Consider the following 12,692-nt stretch of genomic DNA (forward strand, 5'->3'; position numbering starts at 1 on the left):
TCAAATTAAATCACTCATGAGACAATAGTCAAAGGGAATTGACAGTGCGTAAAACTTGAATAACAATTTTGGATCAGAAGTTAAAGAAATTATAGGAATCAAAACTTTTTCACCAGCGTTATGACCAATCAAAACTTTCGCCTAAAAAACATGATTACCAAAACGTGTGATTATCAACAGAGTTCCATTACACAACTCATTAGAATGATCAATGTTCCTTATCAACAAAACATGAAAACCAACCTTCAAAAGCTATGCATGATTAGGAATACCAAACGACTTCAAATTATTCAGCAAAAAAATTTCCTTGAGAAGCCAAGATAAAAAAAAATGAGATCATCCAATAATCACATCTTAGTTGACTACTTACTTTCTTATGTTTAATTTCAGACCATGGAATAACTTGATATGCATGACCAAAGATTAAATGCAAATTTTGTATATGAAAAAAAATAATTTTTTATTTCCACCATGTATACATATAAAAAGTTAATTATCACTTAAAATAAGTGATAACAGTTCACTTAAAATTTATACTACACTTTATGTTATAAGTAAATATAGGATGAGACAAGTAAATATAGGATGAGACAAAGAATTATATATTTGTGTTGTCATTTAGCTTGTTAGTAATATGGAAATAAGTATTGAAATAAAGGATTTCGATTTTCCTCATCATTATTATTTTAATACATAATACTATATACATTATATTATATATATGTGTTTATTTCCACCATGTATACATATAAAAGTTAATTATTACTTAAAATAAGTGATAACAGTTCATCACTTAAAATTTATACTACACTTTATATTATAAGAACTCATACAAACTTTATAAATTAGATTTAATTTTAAATATTTATATATTTCATATAATTTCGTAATTTATTCGATAAACTTTATAGTATTAAAATATTTAAATAAAAATTCTAAAATCCTCCATTAGATCCAACCCACTAAACCCCACTTTATACCTAAAAAGGCTAAACTAAAGCCCAAATAATATGTACATTAATAACTAATCCTACAAACCCTACACAAATGTTCAGCCTCCATCTCTCTTTCTCCTCTCTGTTCGTCCCTTCCTCTCACCCCGGCGGATATCATCTCCGCTCTTCTGTCTCGCCTGCGCTGCCTCTCCGCCCGCTTCCCTCCAGCCTCGCGGCCCTCCGCCACCACATAAAACCACACTTCAACCCAGCGCTGCCGTCAGCGGCGACCCCTTTCAGCGCCGCTTTCATCGAATTGCACAAGCGACGCTTCTTTGCCGATCTTGCAGTAGAAGCTCCGTCTTCCTCACATCAAATTGACCAGCGCCATGCACTGGTCGTGGCCGACGGTCAGCGCTATCTTACCCGAGGGATGCACGGACATCGAATTGATCGATTTTTTGTGAATTTTGACGGATTTGAGCAGCACGAAGTGGTCGGCGTCATAGATGGAGACCGAGCCATTGGCGTCGGCTGCGAGGAGGTTCCGCGGGAGGGAGGAGAGGGAAGGTGGGGAGTAGAAGGCGACGGATGTGACGGAGGCGGAGTGGTGGAAGGATCCTACCTCGGAAGAGGAGGCGAGGTCGTAGATTTTGACGCAGTCGTCGTTGCCGCCTGAGACCGCGACGGTGCCGGCGACGGCGACGGTTTTGATGGTGGAGAGGTGGGAGGGGAAGGAGAAGAGTGAGGTTAGGGTTAGTGAACGGTTCAGTTTGTAGCCCCAAATGAAACGCTCGTATGACCCTGCCACCAAACTCATCTTTGGAGAAAACCAGTTGAGAGAAAGAGAGAGAGAATGAGGGCCAGGGTTAGTGAACGGTTCAGTTTATAAATGTCTTAAACTTCTCATAGAAGCCATTTTTTTCTACATCTCATTGGGCCAATTTTTATCCAATAATACTTACCTTTTTTTGCCCAATAGATAGTTTTCCCGCTCAAATGTGTGCCACATAGACTCCAAAAACTGTCCCTTTAGATATTGATAGATTACCTCAAAAGAATGATAAGAGATTTCTATGATGAGTACTCCAATTTGAAATTCTCCTTCTTAAAGAAAGCTTGAAAACTTGGTATTGGAAGGTTGGAAAGTTTTCTGTCTACTTGCTTGAAAATAAAATTTGGAGGTGAAAGAGATTTTGGGTATGCGTGTTGATAATGGAAGTTGATATTTTCTTTTATACCCTAACTCCCTACACAAAATATGGCTACGCATTTTTCTCGGTTAATATCCCAATAGCATCATTCTTTTTTATTTCATCACATTTTTTTGCAGAGGTAGGATTGAAGGAGAGTGTTTGTTGGCGGAGCTCCCGGGTAGGTGTAGGATTTGGTAAGAAACAAAGTCTTGGTACTATTCCTCCATTCCCCACTTCCTATCTTTTGCTCATTATATATATATATATATATATATATATATATAATATATATATATATATATATATATATATATATATATATCGGGGTATATTAGGGTCAAAACAGTATCTTTGTCAAAACGTCAAACCATGTACATTTTATGCACATATAATGTACCACCCCCATATAATGTACATCTCCATAATGTACATTATATGTGCATAAAATGTACATGGTTTGACATTTTGACAATACTTAGCGTTCTGACCTGAATACATACATACATATATATATATATATATATATATATATATATATATATATATATATATATATATATATATATTACTAATTACCATGGTCATTTTCTCGTGTAGGAGGTTTTTTCTAAAATGGAAGCGGGATTCACTAATTGCTTGTGATGTCGGACTTTCTGAAATGGAGAAAGAGTAAAGTAAGAGACAGAATAAGGTAGAAAAGAGTCTTATCTACATTATTCTCTCTCTTACTTTACTTTTTCTCCATTTTAATTATTTACTAGTGTCACCCCCGTGCGATGCACGGCTCAATATATTTTCTTTCAAATTGTCGTATATAATATCAAATTATTATGCATCATAAATATGAAATGCAAATTCATATATTATTAATAATCTATAAATATTAATTTAAATCTTTTAAATATAAAGACAAAACCGGCAAACATACATAAACAGCAGTTAGTAATCATACTTAATAATTTGACCGTTAAAATTTGCCGGAAAAATTAGTTTTGGAAAGATTGTGATCCGAGTTGAAATGTTTGGTATGCGAAAGTTCAAAAGACAGTGTTTAGGACCAAAATCGTAAAATGAACAATTTAATTGAGAAACATTATGACCAAAAAATTAAACCATTTTAGTTGACCAATCGCATCTAAATAATGATCTCCAAGGTAAGTTATCTTATCTTGCTTCACATTTTCACCTCATACAATTAGTTCCCTATACAAACTTGGGAAAAAAATATCTGATGCTTATATTATGCAATCATTATAGATTTTTAATAATCAAACATACCAAACTTCTCATGTCTGTATAAATTCTTGGATTCAACTAATGTTTAGGAATATAACAATGATCTTCCCCTTAACATCGAAAATAAAGACGTGGATTCCTATTGATGTGTGGAGTTATTACTTTATGAAGGATTCAAATAATGTTTAGTAATATAACAATGATCTTCCCCTTAACATCGTAAAATAAAGACGTGGATTCTTATTGATGTGTGGAATTATTACTTTATGAAGCTTCCTCAAGGAAATTTTTTTTTACATAAGCATATATGCAGTTTTGTTTAAAACAATTATTAAAGATTGTACTGGTGAGACACTTCCTAGTCGAGCTTCATTTCATTGCAATATAGTGACCCTATACTATAAAAACCTAAACCCTGAAACCTAAATTCTAAACCCTTAACTTTAAAATATACTCATCATGACCAACAAATGAACCAAATATCAATAAAAATCTCCTTACGTCCCAGTTCAAATTTACTTTGTTGATCACTTATTCTATTTTGGGGGTTTTAGATCTGTATTCAATACCTTAGACTGAGTCGGCCTACTTGATAATCCTTACTGGTAGTAGAGGTTTTTTTTAACTGAAGCTTGACTGTAAATTGTAACTGAAGAATTGTCTTAAATAAATTGACCATCATCAATTTTAATGTTTAAAATCCCCTTAAGATATTGTTTATCAAAAACTATAATTTAAGATTGCACTGGTGATACACTTCCTAGTCGAGCTTCATTTCATTGCAATATAGTGACCCTATACTATAAAAACCTAAACCCTGAAACACCCTTGGCCTAGCGGTAAAGGGTGCTAGATACCGCGTCCATCCTGGAGGTCTCGAGTTCGAACCCTGGGTGGCGTAATTTGTCTTTCCTCCTTCATATATATGATATAAATATATGAAGTTAATTTAAAAAAAAAAAAAACTTTAAAATATACTCGTCCAGAGCCTTTGTCCTAGCGTCAATGAGCTTAGACATTATTGTATGAGGTGCCGAGTTCAAGCCCTCTTGACATCAGTTGTAATTTCCTCATTTTTATAGTATAGGAGTTTATTTGTAATTTCTTCCTTCGTATAGGAGTTAATTTTAAAAAAAAAAACTTTAAAATATACTCATCATGACCAACAAATGAACCAAATATCAATAAAAATCTCCTTACGTCCCAGTTCAAATTTACTTTGTTGATCACTTATTCTATTTTGGGGGTTTAGATCTGTATTCAATACCTTAGACTGAGTCGGCCTACTTGATAATCCTTACTGGTAGTAGAGGTTTTTTTTAACTGAAGCTTGACTGTAAATTGTAACTGAAGAATTGTCTTAAATAAATTGACCATCATCAATTTTAATGTTTAAAATCCCCTTAAGATATTGTTTATCAAAAACTATAATTTAAGATTGCACTGGTGATACATTTCCTAGTCGAGCTTCATTTCATTGCAATATAGTAACCCTATACTATACAACCTAAACCCTGAAACCTAAATTCTAAACCCTTAACTTTAATATATACTCATAATGACCAACAAATGAACCAAATATCAATAAAAATCTCCCTCCGGCCCAGTTCAATTTTACTTTGTGATCGCTTATTCTATTTTGAGGGCATTTTGTTATTAGATATCCAACAACTTTAACTCAGTACAAATTTTAATAAATAATAGTATTACTTCTCAATTTAATTTCAAGTAATGCCGTTACTAATGGGAAGTTATATGGTTTTCGGCACTAATTTAAATTAAGTGAATTTATTATAATTATTGTACAAATTATAGTATGTATCAATGTATAATTCCACTCATGAAAATGTATTGAGTTTAATTTAATTACTATCAAGACTTTGTAACGTAAGTAATTATTAGTGTAATGCCCAAATAAGTTCATTAGCCTAATTTAGTTGAGAGGTTGTAACTTAATATATACCCTAAACCCTCTACAAATATGTCTGATTTGCTACCTAGGAATACTCAATCGGTCATCAAAGTGACATAAGTACACATTTTTTAGATGGCCAAGCCACCAATCAATTGTCATTGGTGTGTGTTCCATGACAAAATGGCAGGGTTATAAAAGGCAAGTTTTGTTATTTTTTGTTTGAAGTTGTTATATAGTTGGAGTCAATCCGACATGATGGAGAAAATGACATCGACATAGGGCGATGAAAGTGTTGAAGATGATGAATGGGCAAGGAGGCTATTGGAGATAGAGAGAAGCAGATAAAAAAGACTGGGAGAGATTAGAAGTAAGATGAAGGCATATTGGAATAGAAGAGAAAATCGATGCAGATTAATTCTTAATAAGTAGTAATAAACTTTTTTATTGATTCCAATCAGTTGATCATTTTATTTTATTGATAATTTTTTGCTAAATTTACTAAGCAATAACTGCCAATCGTAATTATTTAGCATCTTATTGCTTTGCCATATTTTAAAAAAACTGCAAACTAATGTTAATGCTACAACCTACAGTTACAAATAATTATTGGTTCCACCATCAAAGCAAAATAAAAATTAAAAAACGTCTTAATTGAAAAAAAACACATTAGTTGGAAAGAAACTCCTATTGTCATCACACAATTTAGTATTGCAAAGTGATGAAACATTCATCATCGCTTTAATTTATAATAAATGACAATAACACACACTAAAGATAATTCATTTGAGAAGAATGCCAAACACTACCAAATCTACTATAAATATCAATCCCAAAATGTCATTCGCGGATCTATAAATTCCTACAGAAAGAAAAGAAATATTTGATGAGATATTTATATTAAAGTTAAGGGTTTAGAATTTAGGTTTCAGGGTTTAGGTGTTTATATGTATAGATTTGTTAAATTAAATAAATGCAAACTGTATGGGAATAAGAATTGATTGGTGTTTTACAGTTTGAGGATAGTCAATATGAAATAGACCTATATTGCAGTTTACATATTCATGTACAAAAACCATAGACCCCACATAACTCCTCTACAACATATACAATAATTTCTATTCCTCCTATTTAATGTTTCTTGTTCTTTTTTTCTTCGATATTTTGCAATCAAGAATAATAATTGCCTCATTTATTCTTTTCACACACTATATACATATATCAAAATGCGAAAATTTCAATAGCTAGCTTGGCTTAAAAAAATACTCGTATGCATTTTCCACCATGACTTATTATCTCATACATCTATAAACAAAATAAATTAAAGAATGAGTTGTGATGGGGTACGTACTAAACAAGCCCAATAGCAGTGACGGCCCATCAGCCCAAAGCCCAAGGAAGAGTATCAGTTCGGCATTACCAAAGAGTTCGGCCCCAGCCTACAGCTCGGTAAAAGCCGACCAATCAAGCTCTACTCTCAGATCGGCAAAAGCTGCTCGGCAATAGTTCAGCAGTTCGGTCTCAGTATTCGACCGAACTGGGAGATAGTGGACTCATGCAGAACCTCCACGACCTCCACTACACGATCTATTTAGTGGTGTCAACTCACGCAGGATCTCATGCAGGATAGCGGACCAAACAAAGAGATAGTGGACCCATGCAGGATCTCATGACCTCCACGACATCCACTACCAAGTTAGTGGTGATGCAAGCCACGACCTAGTTAGTGGTGATGCAAGCCACGATCTTAGTTCAATGTATAAATAGAACTTAGATCAGATAGACTAAAGAGAGAGAGCTCTCTAGACATCAAGTATCATATAGCAAGTCTGTATTTGTAAGCTGTAAACCAGATCAAGCAATACAATCTTGCCCTCCTTTCTTCCCGTGGACGTAGATTTACCACAGTAAATCGAACCACGTAATTCCTTGTGTCGTGATCTATATTTTGTTTTACCCGCATTTATTACTATCAAAAATTCGTCCAGCCATCAAGTTGTATTAGTTGATTCTAATTTCTCTGTATATTTATAAAATCACCAAGTTTAGTTGATTTTCTACAAATTGTAAACTTGGTTGCTAATACTGTATACGTCACCAGAATTTTTAAATCGTAAGAAATGCTATGTACTCCACTACATAAATTCAAGAATTTTGTCATTAAATTTAAATTCATAGTAAATACTAATAGCATCAAACTTTGATTAAAATTAATAACTTTAATGATACATTCACTAACAAATTTCTTGGAACGAATATATTGAAAACAATATAGGTGGAGCCATAATGTCACAATCCATCAATATTGATCATTTCATGTAACTTCTGTATTAGGCCAAATATGTAGGGGTGTGCATTCGGGTTTCGGTTCGGTTTTTTGACAAAACCGAACCAAAACCGAAAAACTGAATTTAGTTCAAAATCCAAACCGAACCGAACCCGAAAAACCAAAAAACCGAAACCGAAAAATCGAAAACTGAACTTAAAAAACCGAAAAACCCGAAGAAAACCGAAAAACCCGAAAAAAAAACGAAAAACCTGAAAAAAATAAATATAATATAAATATATATTTATATATGTGTATTTTATTTTATTTTATATATACTAATAGAATATTTATATATAATATAAAATTAATAATACATATAATATATATTATATAGTAGAATATATTAAAAGAATATATATATTATATATAATATAATATATTAAATTAATAGAATATATATATAATTCGGTTTTTTGGTTTTTCGGTTTTTTTTCTTCGCCCGAACCGAAACGAACCGAAAAACTGAATTTTTTTATTTTTAAAACCGAACCGAACCGAAAAACCAAAAAAACCGAACCGAATTTCAAAATTTCGGTTTGGTTCGGTTCGTATATTCGGTTTTCGGTTTTTTTGCTCACCCCTACAAATATGCATTATAGTGCCAAAAGGAAGAAGAGAGAACTTGCAAAGTGAGTATGTTTAATAAATGAGTCAGGAAATCAAACCGAGATGTAAAATCTGCTACCTTCACGGAGGTCTGTTAAATTCTCTAAATTTTGTCCCACATCAACTTGGTGAAGATCTTATCTGATCTATATAAGTGTAGATAAACCTCCCCCTTATAAGGCTTTTTAAGGATTGAGTGGCTCATTTCTAATATGGTATCAGAGTAATTGATTCATATTCACATTGACATTGTATATAAGATACTTATCATCATGTTGCTGGACAAGCGGCCTTCTCAAATCTGAAGAGGTGTGAATTTGGTTTAGTTTGTTCATTTGCAATTGTAAAGCTATATATTTCTTTTATCAAGTCATTAGTTTGGAATTATCCACTAAAAACCAATGCTTTACATTTTTTTTTTACAGAGAGCAAATTTATTCGTAGTGGTAGCTCTATGGCACTAACTGAAGTTGGTGTTGGGTGTTTATGCTTTACAATAAGGTGTGTAATTTTCTCCCAACATTCTTAAGGAGATCTTAATTTTTTAGTGTAATTTTCTCCCAACATTCTTAGGGAGATCGTAATTTTCTCCCAACATTCTTAAGGGTTGAGTGGAGAGCGGGCCCAAGTCGATTATGGTTTTCTCGATGTCCTTTCCGGCCCACACGCAGGGGTGAGTGACCCATTTCTAATAGTCTAGAAATTGCATATATTTATTGTACGTAAAATGTATAACCTTTACTTAACAAAAGAATTACCGTACTTGCGTAGTAAAAGTGAACCTTTACTTAACAAAAGAATTACCATACTTGCGTAGTAAAAGTGACAATATTTCAACAATCATTTGCGTGATAAAAAATTAAGATCTCCTTAAGAATGTTGGGAGAAAATTACACAAAAAATTAAGATCTCCTTAAGAATGTTGGGAGAAAATTACACACCCTATTGTAAAGCATAAACACCCAACACCAACTTCAGTTGGTGCCATAGGGCTACCACTACGAATAAATTTGCTCTCTGTAAAAAAAATGTAAAGCATTGGTTTTTAGTGGATAATTCCAAACTAATGACTTGATAAAAGAAATATATAGCTTTACAATTGCAAATGAGCAAACTAAACCAAATTCACACCTCTTCAGATTTGAGAAGGTCGCTTGTCCAGCAACATGATGATAAGTATCTTATATACAATGTCAATGTGATATGAATCAATTACCCTGTGTAAATGTGAATAATTTAATAGCACACATCCATTGATGTTGTAAATTGTAACTCTTGACTCTTCAGCTTTGTTCGTTATACTATAATTTATACAACGTGCATAATAATGACTATTAACCTTATTATTGAGGATTTTACATAATGTTTCCCCACAAGTCTTATCCCATAAATACCCCTAAAACTCTAATTGTTATTCCATAAATACCCCCAAAACTCAACTTTTATATATGTATAATTATCATTTTTCTAAAATGAGTGTAGAAAATGAAATGACTCAACTACTGTGGAACGGAGGGAGTACTTGTTATTTTACACATCTAGATTAGTGCACCAATTAAATGATTAGAGCAGGGTATTATAATAGATTAATTTTAATTTGTAATACTTTTAATAGTATATACAAATATTAAAGAAATTTTAAAAATAGAAAATAAAACAGTGGAAGAAAACTCTGATTTGATACGCGTTGAAAATTTCAAATGAAAGAAATAAAGGCTAAAAAATTGAGTAAAATTTCCATATATTAGGTGTATATAGTTTCCATATTCTATATGATTATTGATCACACTTGTCAAAAAACTTTGGCAATACCAAGTCATATTGCCAACTTGGTATGTCTAGACTAGGGAATATTTTCTCCCGAGAATGAGACTTTGCAAAGACAGGAATTTAACCAAGAAAGAATTTGAATAACAACGCACCAAAATATTTTTTAAAACAAAAAATAAAGAAACAAGTAAATATAATAGATCGAAAATCCAAGAATTAAATACTCCCTCGTCCCAAGGAAGATGACCCCTTCTTTGGGCGGGCACGGGATTTTATACAACTTTATTTTGTGTGTTAAGTAGATAGAGTAAAGTAAGAGAGTGAGAATAAAGTATAAATAAAAGGTGTTTCTAATTTTAGTAATAGATCTTCTTGATTAGAACAAATCAAAAAGAAAAGTGAGTTATTTTCAATCGGACAAAGGGAGTACATTGTAAAGACAATTTACTTTAGTCAAAATTGATAAATAATTTAGATAGAGACAATTTCAAATTATGAAAACAATGTAAAGTAATTTTGTTGAAATTTGAATTATTCGTACTTTTAAATATAAATACTTATGTTTTAAAAGTAGTAAAAAATTATCATAGTCGAAATTTGTGGACACACAATACATATTGCTCACACACAACACATACACATAACTAATACACATGTAGTGTATGTTTTTGTGTATAGTTTGTGTAGTATAATATGAAATACCATCAACGATTAAATTTGGTATTTCCCGCAATATCCCTATAATAAAACAAGTTAGGGGTGTGAAATTAGAATTGAAACTTTTAGTTTTTAGTTTTAAATCCAATGCTTTATATCACAAAGTATTTTGGTTTTATCTCTCACAGTTTGACTTCTATATCTAAATGAGTCGCCCTTTGAACGTGCAAATGCATGAAAATGTAGGTAAACTGATCAAGTAAAAATGTATATAACTTCCAATGAAATCCACTGGACCTGGATACGTATAATATACACAAAAAATTTATATAACTTCCAAAGAAATCAATAAATATTAATTTTAGAAGAGAAAAGATTCAAGAGGAATTTCATTTATATACCTAGAATATGAAGAAACTGAGTTTAGAAAAATTAAATTGCAATCTGTAAATCTTTCTTTATGGAAGGTAAAGAATATGGGAATGAGGAAACTGTGTGAAGAGGGAGAGGAGGGAGACTGACCGACGGTTAAGGCGGTGCCGGTGGACCACGACAGTCTGGAAAGAGTCTGTGTGTGGGGGTTTGCTTAGCCTTAAATTATGTGTGAGACTGAGTTCACCAATTTGTATTGGAGTGATTAGTATGCGCTTGTTTTTGCGCATGGTGTGTGTTGCGTGTGCGACTTTGTAATGATTTTTTTTATTTTATTTTTATTGTACCTACAACTAGGCCTAGCAATTTTCGACACGACACGATAATCAGACACGAATTCGCACGAAATTATTGGGTTGGGGTCAAGTCTTATTGGATGCGGTCCTTATCGGGTTGACCCATTAAGAACCCGATAATTTCGGGTTGGGTTCGGGTTGGATGCGGGTCGGATATGGATAACCCATTAAGAAATAATATTATTATTTTTATTACTATTTAAAAAATATATATTACTTTATTTTTTTAATTTCTTGTAAACTAGGTTTAATTAGTATAAAACGAATTTTAATCGTGTAAATTAGGTGGAAAAATAAGGTTTAATTGTGTAATATCAGGTTTTAATCGTGTAATATTAGGTTCTGGTCGTTATCGTGTCGTGTCAACCCATATTATATCGTGTCGATAACGGGTTCGTGTCGGGTGCGGGTCGTGTTCGGATTTAAAGGTAGCAGGTCGGGTTCGTGTACGGATTTACAGTTTCCTTAACAGGTCGGGTTCGGGTCTGGCCTTATTGGGTTGGGTCGTTATCAGGCTGACCCGAAAACGACCCAATCCGTACGATTTGCCAGCCCTACCTACAACCACAAACTTAGGCTTGATTTGATAGTTGTCACAAACTTAAAATTTGGTCAAAAAAACCATGAAATTATCCTTTTTAGTGAATTTTCTATGAAATAAGAATAAACTTGAGAAATCCACTATAAACCCTAAGTTCAAAATTTTTGCAACCAAATTTAAAGTTTATATTCCATCATTTTCCTAAAAATAGAAACTCTTTCCTTTTTTGGTTGTTTCCTAAAGTTAGAAACACTCCATTTTAAGAAGGTTTTTTCTCTTTACGAGGTGTGACCCATTTTCCTATGACACACTTTTTTATTCTATCTCTCAATTACTACAATGAGGATCACTTATGTCATTTCCTGTTCCATCTCCTACTGCATACACATACATAGGTGATCTCAGCTGCAATTACTAGACTAATTTTGCATTAAAACATAATAGGGTTGTTCGATTTGCAAGTATATCTCAAATTAAATATGTAATGAATTTGGTTCATGAGATTCAATCTCACAACTCAATCCTAGATGAATAATAATTGGATAATTAGTCATTGTTAATCCAGACTAAAATAATCTCACAACTTAATCATATATCATACCTTGATACTATTTTATCTAGAAAATCGAACACAACTCGTATATTTTAAAAGTTATTATTTTAAGAAATGGAGGGAGTAATTAATAGTTTGGCCAAATTTTATATTTTTGGGACCAATACCTAAAACGAATTAGTAATGGACGAATAAGAGATTGAATCATAACAAAATAAATTAGGTGAAA

General features: G+C 32.5%; 1 protein-coding gene across 1 annotated transcript; it reads right to left on the reverse strand.

The window, feature by feature from the left end:
* Positions 1 to 1,256: 1,256 nt before the first annotated feature.
* Positions 1,257 to 1,770, reverse strand: LOC121791385 (p21-activated protein kinase-interacting protein 1-like). The gene has a single exon (XM_042189352.1). It carries the CDS (start codon positions 1,753 to 1,755, stop codon positions 1,303 to 1,305), a length of 453 nt encoding a protein of 150 aa, XP_042045286.1. The 5' UTR covers positions 1,756 to 1,770; the 3' UTR covers positions 1,257 to 1,302.
* Between the last annotated feature and the right edge of the window lie 10,922 nt (positions 1,771 to 12,692).

Source organism: Salvia splendens, unplaced genomic scaffold (genome assembly GCF_004379255.2).
Source record: "Salvia splendens isolate huo1 unplaced genomic scaffold, SspV2 ctg80, whole genome shotgun sequence".
NCBI lineage: Eukaryota > Viridiplantae > Streptophyta > Magnoliopsida > Lamiales > Lamiaceae > Salvia > Salvia splendens.

Bases quoted from the DNA above. Each gene is read 5' to 3' on its own strand.
- LOC121791385 (XM_042189352.1), bottom strand. From the start codon at position 1,755: ATGAGTTTGGTGGCAGGGTCATACGAGCGTTTCATTTGGGGCTACAAA.